This window comes from Myotis nattereri, assembly GCF_964212035.1.
Source record: "Myotis nattereri genome assembly, chromosome: 5".
NCBI classification, from domain to species: domain Eukaryota; kingdom Metazoa; phylum Chordata; class Mammalia; order Chiroptera; family Vespertilionidae; genus Myotis; species Myotis nattereri.
Window position 1 is genome coordinate 29,716,785 of NC_138080.1, and position 13,737 is coordinate 29,730,521.

Genomic DNA, 13,737 nt, shown 5'->3' on the forward strand with positions numbered 1-13,737 from the left:
GAGAAGCGACACCCCCAGCCTCCACGCAGTGCCCTGAGCTGGAAGTCCCTCTCCCCAGCTGGTACCCCGCAGGCAGGCTCGGAGATGGGGGGGAGGAGGGAGAAGGGACTCCCTGGCACTTATCAGCCTCCTGGGTCTCCTGCCCAACAGTCACCTTCAAGTGACACCAGCTGGGCCCAGCTCCCCTCCCCCACTCCTGCTGTTTCCATGGGGACAGATGTCCTTTCAGCAGCAGCATCAGGCCTCAGCTGCCTGCCCCAATGGGGAGGGGAAAACGGGTGGGGGGTGGGGCTGGCCTGAGAGCCCTCCCTGGGTTTCTTTATCTTTTTTATCTGCGGGACTCCGCTGACCACAGCTTTCTGAGTTTTGGTCCCTCCCTGTGAGCCATTCAGGCTCCCATCCCAGCTCTTTCTGCAAAACGAGGAGCTGGGGACCCCCTTCTCCCTCCAAGGGTCCATCTTTTTCATCCTTTCCAGCGGCTGGGGTCCCGGCCTCCCAGAAAGGACACTTGAAACACACAATAACTTATTTATTTTCTGGATCGGAGGAGGACTTTCTTACAATCTTGGGCCCCAGGACCCGGAAGGGGGCTGAGAGGGCAGGCCCGATGCAGCCGGAGAGCCTGGTGGAGCAGGAACCTTTCCCTCTGGCCTCCTCCAGGACTGGAGCGAATCAGCCTCACGGAGCAGGGCCGGGGGCAGAGGCCCCGGGGCAGGGGCTCTGCGTGACCACCGGGTACAGCAGGGCCAGGTGCTCGGCGCCCTGCACGGGCAGCGGGCGCGAGCTGTAGTGGAGCACCAGCTCGGGCACACTGGCGAAGGGGCCACTGTGCTGGCCCAGCACCAACTGGTTCTCTCGTGTCCACGTGAACTTCAGGTGCAGGAAGCCCTGGCTGCTTCTGGGGAACAGCATCATGGGGGGCCTTGAGCACCCCAGCCCCCAGCAGGCTCTCCAGCCCTGAGGCCGCCCCATCACTGCTCCTGGAACCCGGGCACTGGTGTCCCCAGGTATTTCTGTTAAACAGCCAGTTGGTGCCAAGGCGTTGGCTTGCTCCGGAGCAGGAATGCCTTCTAGGCTGGTGGAGGCCCTGCCAGGGGACAGCCCCTCCCCTGAAACATGAACTGACTTTCTCTCCAAACCTCCTGACCCCTTTATCTTTTTTATCTGCGGGACTCCGCTGACCACAGCTTTCTGAGTTTTGGTCCCTCCCTGTGAACCATTCAGGCTCCCATCCCAGCTCTTTCTGCAAAACGAGGAGCTGGGGACCCCTGGTGCCACCCTACCTGACCTCCCCACTAGTTAACCCCAGTCTGAGGTCTCTTTCCTTTCTCTGTCTCGGGTGGGTGGAAAGATGTAGAACCTGGGAATCATTTTATCCACATCATTAACATGATTCAAGTACTTCCTGTTTCTGGGGCACTATTCCCAACATTTTTTCATGTATTTTTTTCCCATTTAATCATTGCATTCCCAGGTTCGATTCCGGTCAAGGGCATGTACCTTGGTTGCGGGCACATCCCCAGTGGGAGGTGTGCAGGAGGCAGCTGATCGATGTTTCTAATCATTGCAGTATTACCATGAAATCGATGCTATTATTCTTCCATCAATGAGGAAACCAAGGCCCAGAGAAGGAGAGTAAATGAGCTAAAGTCACACAGCTAGAAAGTGGTAGAGGCAGGATTTGAACCAGCCTCTTCAATGTTGGGCTTTTAGGGATCTCACGCTCAGATGCCTAGTAGGGTCTTAGGAGTGCCGTATGCTCAGACACAGCTAGAAGCTTAGGCAGAGAAGCACGTAGCACCAGGGTCTCAAACTCGAATGCCCAGAGGGCCACTCAGATTCCAGCCCCGGGACAGACACAGTGAATATACTATAACTTTTGGACTGGGGGGTCCACAGAAAACTGACATCTGCTCCATCTCACCCAAGTCCTAGATCTCCTGTGTGGTGTCCACGCCATCTTCTTGCATACCTCCCGTGACAGGGAGCTCATTCTCCGTAGGTCTCCCTGGAGGCCCCACTGACAGGTTCTATAAGTCCCACCCATGGGCCTGAAAGCCCAGCCCCCTGGCTGCAGGAGGTACACCCCTCTGCTCAAACCTGAAAACATGCCGCATGCAGTCCTGTGACCTCCCGAGGTGGGGTCTCACCTGAGGGACAGGGAGCAGTCTTGGGGGCTGGTCTCGCTGAGCCGCACGAGGTAGCTGCCTTCCTTGCAGAGCAAGAGGAGATTCTCCGCGTCTGCCCGGCTCAGAGGCCCGTGGAACCACCTGGTGTGGGGGCAGATGTCTCAGGAAGGGCCACCCCTCTTCAAACACACCAGGGGTCTGGCGCAGGCACAGCGGTTAAAGGGCTTCTGGCCTCCAGGCAACGAAGAGAAAAATTCCCTTGGGTTTACTCAAGAGGAGCCTGTTTCCCGGGAGGCAGCCGAGCCCAGGCCAGTGTGGAGCATATAGTTCCACCTGACCTTCACCTTAGCCTCCTGGGCTGGATAACTCAGCCCCGCCCTAACTCCCCAACTTGAATCACTTGCTTATCACTCTCACAAGATTTGCTCCATCCTGTATGCCCACCCACCTGGACCGCTCTTTACTTAGCATTTTTCTTTAACGTGCCCACAGAGAGGTAGCAGCTGCAAGCAAGGTGTCGGAGAGGGATGAGCATCAGGGACTTCGCAGTTGTTTGTATTGAAAGAAAATTGAAGAGAATAAACGTTTCACCTGTGCTTCAGTGTTAAGTAGCCAGGTTGGTATCGCCCACCTGCAAGGTTTGGGAATGACTGTGATGAACACAGCCCCCTGGGGCTCGGACCTGGGTGGGGGCTTAGGGAGTCCCTCAGGGCTCCCAGGCTGGAGGGACACAGAGAAGACCCTCACCCTCCCAGCCTGCGCCTCTTCACAATCCTGTTCTTCCCAGTTTTACCCCAGGCCTGTCCTGGGGGTGAGAATCTTTCTGGCTCTTAGTTCCCAGGCTTATGAGCCCCACCCAAGTGGAGGGAGGAAATCCCCCTTTACTCTGGTTGAGCCAGGCACCACCTTGGGGGTTTTCAGCTTAAGGCTCAGGTCCTGTCGCCAGGAGACACAGAGCAGGGATTCGAACCCAGCGTCTGATGCCGGAGGGAGCGGAGACTCCATCTGATTCTGCTTTGCACCTAGCAGCTAGGTCCTAGCTAGATGGTCTGGCACACAGCAGGCGCTGGTGCTCAAGGAAGAGTAGTTGAAGAAATGAATGAAATGAATGAATGAACCAGCTCCCCTAGCCCGGTGGATCTGTCGCCGTATGGGGCCAGGAGGGATGTGACCCAGGCCTTCCATCTTCAGTTTCCCCACTCACGGCTGTTTCTCCAGGGGCAGGGCAGGGTCCACACGCTCTGCGAGATGGGGGCTTCTGGGTGGGGGTTTCCGGAGCTCCTTGGCCGAGCCTGGGGTCCTTTCCCACTCGGGACTGTCAAACTGCACTGAAGGGGGGGAGGGTTGGAGAGCAAAGGTTTAAGTCCAACCTGCCTGGGAGGAAGGGGGGCAACCCCCCCAAAGGAATTTCAGTAGGAAGGCGGTACCAATGGAATCAGAAGAGGAGGCGCTGGGGCCGAATTGGTAAAGGAACAACCAATTGACTTTCAGAAGGGTGTGGTCATCCGCAAGTGTGGTGGCATAGAAGGGCGGGGCAGCTTCATGAGTGACAAATCAGAGAGCAGGGGGCGTAGCTAAAAGGGGGGTTGGAAATTCTGTCCCATTCCCAGCAAATCACAGAACTAGGTAACAACTCCCCACTATATAGACAAGTAAACTGAGGCACTGAGCTCAAATTCCCCTCCCAGTCATACAACATATGGGGCAAAGTTGGGTTCTCACATCTCTTCCTGGTCCAAGTTATTTTTTTTTTAATATATTTTATTGATTTTTCACAGAGAGGAAGGGAGAGAGATAGAGAGCTAGAAACATCGATCAGCTGCCTCCTGCACATCTCCCACTGGGGACGTGCCCGCAACCCAGGTACATGCCCTTGACCGGAATCGAACCTGGGACCTTTCAGTCCGCAGGCCGACGCTCTATCCACTGAGCCAAACCGGTTTCGGCCCAAGTTATTTTATTTATTTATTTTTTTAAAAAATATATCTTTATTAATTTCAGAGAGGAAGGGAGAGGGAAAGAGAGAGAGAAACATCAATGATGAGAGATAATTATTGATTGGCTGCCTCCTGCATATCCCCGACTAGGGATCAAGCCCGCAACCCAGGCATGTGCCCTTGACGGGAATCGAACCTGGGACCCTTCAGTCCACAGGCTGACTCTCTATCCACTGAGCCAAACCAGCGAGGGCTATTTTATTTCTTAAAGCTGACCTTATTGTTACTCCATTTATAGAAGGGGAAACTGAGACTCAGAGCCTTGTCCAAGCTTACCCAAGTCTACCTGATGACAGCTACTAAGAAATGCTACTCTCTCCCCCAACAACTCCTATGTAATTGAGCACTTTGTAGCACTCAATTTCCAAGCACCCTATTCGGTAGGTACCATGATGATCCCCATTTTACAGGGAAAGAAACAGATTCAGAGAGATAAAATGATTTGCCCAAGTAAGTGACACAAACCCAGGTCAAAGCCTTTCCCTTCACTATACTGAGCGGAATAAGTAGGTCCTATTGCACTCTACAAGGTGTTTCCATTTCCAAGGAAGATAGTTTCTTCTGGGAAGAGAAATTTATGGCTATTAGTCATTCACACTTTAGTGAGAACTAACAAACCACCGGAAGTGGCAGATAATTGGCGTCTACTTTGTAAGTTGAAACAGGGGATGTGACCAGAGCAGAAAATAGAGGGACTCAAGCACCTGCAAATGCCTTGGAGATGTGGTCTTTCTTCCACTCCCAGGGCTGATCATACTCATCCGCTGGCCTTTCATCTTCCTGGGGCTGCTGGCTCTGTCCAGGCCTTTGCCCTGAAAAAGGCCTGTCTCCTGGCTCCCCATCCTGCTCCTCATAGGGAGTGTCATACAGCTGCACTGCCCTACAAGGCAGTTCTGGGAGGCCAAGGACACTGGTCAGATCCCACTCCCACCTGGGACCCAGTCATCCTCCCCCAAGTCCTGCTCACTTACCACTCACGACCCGCTGGGCATCATAGGGTTCCATGTAGCCATCATCTGGGGGTGGCGGATGAGGTTGGGCATCAAAGGGGTCCGAGTACTCGGTGTCAACTTCTGACTGGTGGGAGAAGGCAAGGGAGACCAGGCGGCTCTGGATACGCCCTGCCCCCTCTGAGCCCTCTGACACAGCCCCTTCCAGCAGTTCTCTTTTCTGGGGGGAGGAGGGAGTCTCCGCTACCACCCAGGAATGTTGGCAAGAAAGATGCCAGCTTCCCCTACGCCCTTTCTTCATGCAGTTCTGACCCTTCCCAACATAGACACCCTCACCTCCTTCTTTCAATCATTTTTTAAATATATATTTTCATTGATTTCAGAGAGGAAGGGAGAGAGACAGAAACATCAATGATGAGAGAGAATCATTAATTGGCTGCCTCCTGCACGCCCCCTACTGGGGGGATCTAGCCTGCAATCTGGGCCGTGCCCTTGGCTGAAATCGAACCTGGGACCCTTTAGTCTGAACACGGCTAGGGCAGTTTTTTTTTGTTAATCCTCACGGGGGGATGCTTTTGTCCATTGCTTTCAGAGTGGAAGGGAAGGGGACAGAGAGAGAAACATCGATGTGAGAGTCTCATCCATTGGATGCCTCCCATTCACATGTGCCTGAACCTGCAACTGAGACACATGCCCGAGACCGGAATTAAACCCCAGACTCTTCAGTCCTCCGGCCAGCACTCTCCACTGAGCCAGACTGACTAGGGCTTCAATAATTTTAAAGTTTATCAGCTGCCAGCACTGTTCTAAATGCCTCATATATTTTTACTTGTCGTATCAACATTCTGTAGACACATTATCCCCATTTTACAGATGAGGAAACCAAGGCACAGAGCGGGTAAGTAACTTGCTCAGGGTCACAGACCTGGTAAGAGGCAGGTTTTGATCCCAGGTTGTCTGAGTCCCTGCCTCCTTCTCCCTTTCTCTGTACCATCAACCCAACACAGCCTCTCCTAACCCTCCCCAAATCCCTTCTCTGTTTCCACTGAGGGTTTGCAGTGATCCTCTAAGAAAAATACTATAGGCCGGCCGGCGTGGCTCAGTGGTTGAAGGTCAACCTATGAACCAGGAGGTCACAGATGGATTCCTGTTCAAGGCACACGCCAGGGTTGTGGGCTCGATCCCCAATAGGGGGCATGCAGGAGGCAGCCGATCAATGATTCTCTCTCATCATTGATGTTTCTATCTCATTGATGTTTCTCTCCCTTCGTCTGAAATCAATTTAAAATATATATTAAAAAAAAAGAAAAAGAAAAATCATAGGCATTGGAGGCAGGTCTGGAGTTAAACCATGTGACCACAGGCAAATTGCTTCTTTACTTTTCTGTGAGCCTCAGTTTCCAGGTCTGGTAAACGGGAATAATAACAGGCAGTTCAGGGAGTAGTGGTGAGGATGTTTCAGTGCCCCGTAGGGGAGCGAATGGCTCAGGTCTGTTTTAGAAAGCTTCCTCCAGCTGCGGGAGGAAGGAGCTGGGGGAGGGGCCTGGAGAGGGACATCAGGGGCAGGACAATGTCCGGTGGCAGAGAGGTGGGTGGACCAGCGCTGTGTGCTGAAAGGGGACAGGCATCACACTTCGCCCAGCGGCTGAAGGACTGCGGAGTGTCTGCGGTCACACATTCAACATGCTCCCCAAGTCCAGGGCCCAGCCTGGTCCTCCCCGCCCAGTCTCTTCGGGCACCCAGCTCCGACCCTTAGCCACGCACCTCCGCCCCCGCACTGCCCAGCAAGACCTTGGCTCTGGCCACCTCAGCCATGTCGGCTGCCTCCACCTTGATGAGCCGGTGCTTGGGGGAGTCGTACTTGGAGTCCCCGGGGCCCGCAGGGTCTGGCTCCAGGCGGCTGTCCGCGTCCTCATAAGGGTCCTCGAAGTCCAGATTCTTCTGTTCCAGGTAGGCCCGCAGGATGTCGCTTTCCGTGTAGTCGGGAGTGGGTGGCTGCGGAGGGGGCCTCCGACCGCCAAAGCTCAGGTAGTCCCGTAGCCACTTGGCCATTTGGGCCCGCGTCACCCCAACACCTGGCTACTGTAAAGGGGAGACACACATGCCCTCTTCCGGGCGCCGTCCTCAGCAGATTCCCCTGGGAGGAGGAGGGGGAGGGGGAGGAGGAGGGGGAAGGGGATGAGGGGGAGGGGGAGGGGGAAGGGGGAGGAGGAGGGGGAAGGGGGAGGAGGAGGGGGAAGGGGATGAGGGGGAGGAGGAGAAGGGAAGGGGAGAAGGAGGAGGAGGAAAGGGGATGAGGGGGAGGAGGGGAGAGGAGGAGGGAAAGGGGAGGAGGAGGAGGGAAGGGGATGAGGGGGAGGAGGGGAGGAGGAGGAGGGAAGGGGATGAGGGGGAGGAGGAGGAGGGAAGGGGATGAGAGGGAGGAGGGGAGGAGGAGGAGGAAGGGGAGGAGGAGGAGGGAAGGGGAGGAGGAGGAGGGAAGGGGAGGAGGGGGAGGGAAGGGGAGGAGGGGGGAGGAGAAGGGAAGGGGGAGGAGGAGGAGGAGGAGGGAAGGGGATGAGGGGGAGGAGGAGGAGGGAAGGGGAGGAGGAGGAGGAGGGAAGGGGAGGAGGGGGGAGGAGAAGAAAAGGGGGAGGAGGAGGAGGAGGGAAGGGGATGAGGGGGAGGGGGAGAAGGGAAGGGGAGGAGGAGGAAGAGGGAAGGGGAGGAGGGGGAGGGAAGGGGAGGAGGGGGGAGGAGAAGGGAAGGGGGAGGAGGAGGAGGAGGAGGGAAGGGGATGAGGGGGAGGAGGAGGAGGGAAGGGGATGAGAGGGAGGAGGGGAGGAGGAGGAGGGAAGGGGAGGAGGAGGAGGGAAGGGGAGGAGGAGGAGGAAAGGGGAGGAGGAGGAGGAGGGAAGGGGAGGAGGGGGAGGGGGAAGGGGATGAGGGGGGAGGAGAAGGGAAGGGGGAGGAGGAGGAGGAGGGAAGGGGATGAGGGGGAGGGGGAGAAGGGAAGGGGAGGAGGAGGAAGAGGGAAGGGGATGAGGGGGGAGGAGAAGGGAAGGGGGAGGAGGAGGGTAAGGGAGGAGGAGGAGGAGGAGGAGGAAGAGGGGAAGGAGGAGGGGAGGAGGAGGGTAAGGGAGGAGGAGGAGGAGGAAGAGGGGAAGGGGAGGGGGAGGAGGAGGGTAAGGGAGGAGGAGGAGGAGTTGGGAAGGGGATGAGGAGGAGGAGGAGAAGGAAGGGGAAGGGGATGGGGGGGAGGAGAAGGGAAGGGGAGGAGGAGGGTAAGGGAGGAAGGAGGAGGAGGAGGAGGAGGGGGAGGGGGAGGAGGAGGAGGGGGAGGGGGAGGAGGAGGAGGATCAGGTGTGCCCCTTGGCTGGGCTCAGGAGAGGGTGAAAGGAGAGAAAAAGGAGACGGAGGGGGCGGAGACGCAAAGCCCACCTGAGCCCGGCTCTGGCAGGCCGGCGGGAACGGGGTGCTCCGCAGGGCCCCGAACGCCGAGCGCGAGGTCGTCCGGCCAAGGCGAGGGGCATCCGCGGGAACGCGTGGAGCTCCTGCGGGCGGCGAGGTCCCCGCGCGCACCTCGGCCACCAGGCGCCGGGAAGCGCCGGGATCCCTCCCCGGGGTCCAGGGGTCGAGGGAAGCGCCCCTGCGGACGCCCCAGCCCGCTCAGACGGGACGCCTGGGTTCGCGGCGCAGCGGGCGGGCTCCCCCGGGGCGCGCCCCGCCCAAAGTTGGGCCGCCGGGACCTTGACCCCGACGGGGGGTGCCTTCTGCGGCGCTGGCCTCTGCTCCGCGGGAGCCCCGTCCCCGGCCGCCAGCCCCGCCGCCCGATGCGGCCCCGCCCGCGGCACAAAGGGAAATGAGCCCGCAGTGCCCCTTCGCGTTTTCGGAGACTTTACCGCCGCGGGCGCGCGGCCGGGAGGGGGACTCCGGGGCGGGGCGCGCAGGCGGCGCTCTGGTCCCTGCCCGCCGCGGGCCGTGTCGGGGCAGCGAGGCTAAGGGTTCTCCGCCTCCCGCTCCGCGGCGGCCCCCTCCCTCCCCCTCCCGCGCCCCCCTCCGAGGTGCCGGAGACCTTCCGTTCTGGGGAGGGGGAGCCGCGGCCACGGAGGGAGGGGTGCGAGGCAGGAGCCGCGGCGCCGCGGGAGCCGGACGCGGACCCGGAGGGCAGAGGCGGGCGGGAGCCGACAGGCGCTGACCTTCAGGGGAGTGCGGGGCGCACGGGCGGGTTGGGGGAGAGGGCGGTGGAAATTGGCCGGGAAAAGGGGGGCTGGACTTGACCACGAGACAGGGCGGGCTGACCAGCAGAGGGGGTGAGAGTGACCACCACGACTGGCCGTTCAAACTGGACCAGGGTCTGGCGGCGAAGCTGACCCGGAGATGGGGGGGTGGGATTGTCGCAGGGGTCACCGCAGCGAGGCTGACACAGAGGAAGAGAGAGGAAGCAACGCCGGGGATCGGCTCCCCCCCCCCCCCCAGGACTCCCCAGGGGCACTAATGGCAGGATGGGGAGAGGGCTGGGCAGCTGGCCCGGCGAAGGGAGATGGTATCTGCCTGGCGAGTGTCCTCAGCATCTGTCCCTTTGTGGCTTCTGGGGAGGGGGCCGGGAGGGGGACAGAAATGGGGGGGGGGGTCCTGCGCGGCCTGGCGGCAGCTGCAGTGTCTGGAGCGAGGACACTAGAGGTTTGGGGGAGAGAGAGAGGCCGCTTCCAGAGCCAACACATTTGCCTTCGTTCCCCATAAGGGCTTGCTCGGTCCCCTAATACTGGAGTGAGAGAGGGTGGTCAGGGAGGGTGGGATCCCAGATTTCCTTCTCCCAGCGCCCCAGGCTGGGCAGGTGCCTATGGCGTGGAGAGGAGGGAGGACCCGAAGTCAGAGCTGACGGTGCTGTGAGCTGCCCCTGGGAAGAGCAGTGGGGCTAGGGCGATTGAAAGGGGCAGCAGTAGAATTTGGGGAACCAGCTGGTACTGTGAGAGACATGAATCCTGCTGTTCACCGTGATTGTTTTATTCTGATGAAAGGAGGCACATTCCACCCGGGCTGGAGCTGACCCGGAGATGCCGCCCTTCCTCCCCATTCGGAGCTGCCTGTTACCATGGAAAGATGAACAACTTTGCTGCAGAAACCGGAATCGCCAGCCCTTTGAAGGTCCCCAGCCCCTTTGCCCACCTGCAGGCCTTTGCAGACCTCCAGCCTGTACCTGTTAACTGCCCATCTGGCACTCCTTTCGGATTTCCCCGGGTAACCCCAGCCCCTGCATATCCCTCAGCCCTTGGAAGACCCCTGGTCCTTTTGCATGTCTGTGAACGGCCCTTCTGCCTGCTTCTCCTGTGTACTTTTACTATCTAAGCAACGGGCTCATGGTGGGGTGCAGAGCAGAGTTCTGTGGCTGCTGTAAAGGGGAGACACACAGGCCCTCTCCCAGGTGCCTTGCTCAGTAGATTCCCCAGGAAGGCGGGGGAGGAGGAGGGGCAGGTGTGCCCCTTGGTTGGGCTCAGGGGAGGGTAAAAGGAGAGAAAAAGGGAGGCCATGACTCAACCCTGTCTCTGCTTCACTGAGTAGTGACCGGCAGCCCGGACCCATTGTTCGTCCGGTTACATATTCGCTGCCCCTGGGAAGGACAGTGGGGCTAGGGCTATGTCTATGCTTCCGCACTTTGCTTCCGTGGCTTGAAATATGGGACTTCTGCTAGGAAACCCCCAAAGAGCTAGAGGAAGGACTGCCCGAGGGAGAGCCATGTTTTCCTGGTGGGGAAACTGAGGCACGGGGAGGGAGCAGGACTTGCTCAGAGCCACCCTGCAGCTCATTTCTCCCTGGACGCCAGGACATGGCCTGGCTTGGGGTGGCATTAGAGACCCACCAGAGTCTCTTCATGGAATCAGCGGCTCTCCGGCTCCCCTCCACTGCTAGCCCCATTTTCCAGATGGGGACACTGAGGTCCCAGCTGCCAAGGCAAAGCCGCTAACAGCAGCAGGGGCTTGCTTCCCCGTGTCCTCCTCGCTCTGGCTGTGTCACCCAACACAAACCTGTTCAACCCAGTGCTCCCTCCAGAAGCACATGCATTCAGCCCCCAACCCCAACATGCCCACTCTGATCAGGCAGCAGCCCTGGGGACCGCTGGGGAGCACGGCGGGTAATTGTCCTGTTTTCTGTCCGCCGCCAGGCAATTCCAGGCTCGGCTCAGGGCTGAGCTGATGACAGATCTCATCAAATCCGAGTCCTCCCCCTGGCGAGTAAACACCGGCGTCTGAGGTATAAATATTTGAAAGGGCCTTCTAATTACAGTTTGTGTCAGGAATAGCAATGAGAGGCCCCGCAGGCGGAATCAAACGGCATTTGACTTCCCTGCGCTTTTGAGCTGGCTTCTCCTGGGACTGCCCCTCCACCGCCAGGCAGGGAGCGGGGAAGGGGGTGGGGAGGAGCTGGAGGAGGGGGACAGGAGAGCCGGGCTGGGCTTCCCGCGACCTTGAGGTATGACCTGTGAAGCCACATGACCTCTTGGGGTTTGGCTTTCTGATTGGAGACCAGGGAGCCACGGAGCGGTGCTTGGAGGGGGCCCTACAGGACAGAGGCAAGAAGGTGGGTGGTCTGGTGTCCTCCCTCCCCCCAGCGCCACCCCCAGGCGGTTCAATGGGGCTCCTCCCGGGTGGGGCTCAGCCTGCCTGACCTTGGGCAGTGGTTTGGAGTGTTCTCCCATCTTTTCTATGGGAAGGTAACAGCTCACCTCTGTTGAGCACTTATTGCCTGGCACTGTTTGGGGCACTTTTTATTTTTATTTTTAAATAATGATTTTTAGAGAGAGAAACATCGATGTGAGAGCAGCAACATCAATCTGCTGCCGCCTCCCCTCCCCCAACGTGGATTGAGCCCATAGCCTGGGTATGTGCCCTGACCAGGAATCTAAGGGGCAACCCTGTGGTGCACCGGATAACCCCAACTAACTGAGCCACACTGGCCAGGGCGAGTGGGCACTTTTTAAAAAGATATAATCCACATACCCTACAATTTACCCGTTTAAAGTGTATACTTGCGTGGATTTTAGTATGTTCAGAAGATGGCGTAACCCTTTTCAGTATCTAATTCCTGAACATTTTATCACCCCAAATTTAGCAGTAACCCCTTATTCTCCCCCAAATCTCTATTCCATGGCATCCACGAACCTACTTTTTGTTCCTGAGGGTTTGCCTGCCCTGGACATGGCACATAAATGGACTCACATGCTGTGTGGCCACACACCTGGCTCCTCCATGGGCATCATGTGCTCAAGGCTCACCCATGTGGCCTGTGTCTGTGCTTCAGTCCTTTCCGTGGCTGAGTACTGGTCGGTGCACGGAGTGAGCAGGTGCTATGTGCTCAGAGTGGATGGGACCTCAGGAAGGAGCTGGGGGGGACCTGGCTGGGGGCTGTGCCTGCCCTCTGGTCCCGCTGGATCAAGTCTGGAGTGGGGATGGGAGCCAACGCAGCAGGACAGAAGGGACAAGGCAGGGATGGCTCACTGCTGATCTGAAGGAGGAGGCGTGGCCCTGCTTTAGGAGCTCCCAGTCTGACAGGGGAGACAAGCTTTGCTCCCAGAAACTCCTAGACACAGTCATGCCTTTCTTTTTTTTTTTTTTTTTTAATATATTTTATTGATTTTTTACAGAGAGGAAGAGAGAGAGATAGTTAGAAACATCGATGAGAGAGAAACATCGATCAGCTGCCTCCTGCACATCCCCCACTGGGGAAGCGCCCACAACCCAGGTACATGCCCTTGACCGGAATCAAACCCGGGACCCTTCAGTCCGCAGGCCGACGCTCTATCCACTGAGCCAAACCGGTTTCGGCAGTCATGCCTTTCTTAACGCAGTCTGAAGGGAGAGGCCAGGTGGATACGTGCATGCTTTAATAGGCTCTGTCTGACAGGGGAGACATGGCCCTACCCGCTGGAAGCACCCAGTGTGACGGGGAGGCAGGGCTCTGACTTCAGGGGCTTCTAAGCTGAGGAGAGACATATGGCCCTGGCTCTGATGGAGACATACACCTGTCCTGCCCTTTGCAGTTCCCATCTGATGGGAGAAATATGCACTTTCTAATGGAGGAGACATAAGCCTTCCTCCAGGGGTCCCAGGCTGATAGGAGAGGCACAGCCCTGTCATCATGAGTCTCCAACCTGATTGTGGTGACACAGCCCAGCCCCCGGGGCTCCCGTCAACAGAGCATGGTGATCAAAGCAGCCTTGGAGCCTTGCAGTATTTTTTACTTTAGAGAGAGGAAGGGAGAGACAGAGAGACCTGGGTCAGCCGCCTCCTGCACATGCTCCAACCAGGGAGTGAGCCAGCAACCTGGGCATGCGCCCTGACAGGGAATCAACCTGCCACCTTTCGGTGTACAGGACGATGCTCCCACCAACCGAGCCACACCGGCCAGGGCGGAGCCTTAGTTTAAACCCAGGCCTCGTGCTTCACTGGCTGAGCCCTGGGAGTCTCCCCTCCTCTGTAAAATGGGGCAGCAGCGGGCTCGGGTGTGGAGGGAGTTTGGTGCAGGGCCCGCCCAGGGTGACGGCAGCCCCTCCTCTGCTCTGTGAAGCGCAGGCTCAGGCAGGAGTGGGCTCCAGCAGGAAGGGCGGCCACCCTGCCTGTCCCTCTGATGTGCTCAGCCAGGCAGTTCCCAGGGAAGTTGACAGAGATTCTGGATGGAGCCTGA

The 13,737-nt window shown here is 58.1% G+C and overlaps 1 protein-coding gene across 3 annotated transcripts; it reads right to left on the reverse strand.

Annotated features, from left to right (window-relative positions):
- Window positions 1-514: 514 nt before the first annotated feature.
- SHD (Src homology 2 domain containing transforming protein D) lies at window positions 515-8,850 on the reverse strand. Of its 3 annotated transcripts, none has more exons than XM_081092330.1 (7): window positions 8,497-8,850; window positions 6,841-7,158; window positions 5,098-5,203; window positions 4,831-5,019; window positions 3,334-3,457; window positions 2,151-2,270; window positions 515-898 (listed from the first exon to the last, which is right to left on the reverse strand). In XM_081092330.1, the coding sequence occupies exons 2-7, from the start codon at window positions 7,126-7,128 to the stop codon at window positions 679-681; spliced, it is 1,047 nt and encodes a 348-aa protein (XP_080948456.1). In that variant the 5' UTR covers window positions 7,129-7,158; window positions 8,497-8,850; the 3' UTR covers window positions 515-678. The 3 variants fall into 3 exon arrangements, with proteins under 3 accessions (XP_080948456.1, XP_080948457.1, XP_080948455.1); XM_081092331.1 differs by having other exon boundaries at window positions 6,868-7,158; window positions 8,497-8,623; XM_081092329.1 differs by having other exon boundaries at window positions 5,098-5,296; window positions 8,497-8,623.
- Between the last annotated feature and the right edge of the window lie 4,887 nt (window positions 8,851-13,737).

Excerpts from the sequence above, each read along its gene's own strand:
- SHD (XM_081092329.1), bottom strand. The coding sequence starts at position 7,128 with ATGGCCAAGTGGCTACGGGACTACCTGAGCTTTGGCGGTCGGAGGCCC. Across the intron at positions 5,020-5,097 it reads TGCCCAGCGGGTCGTGAGTG|AACTGCCTTGTAGGGCAGTG; the intron begins GTAAGTGAGCAG and ends TTGGCCTCCCAG. Across the intron at positions 899-2,150 it reads GACTGCTCCCTGTCCCTCAG|AAGCAGCCAGGGCTTCCTGC; the intron begins GTGAGACCCCAC and ends GCTGTTCCCCAG.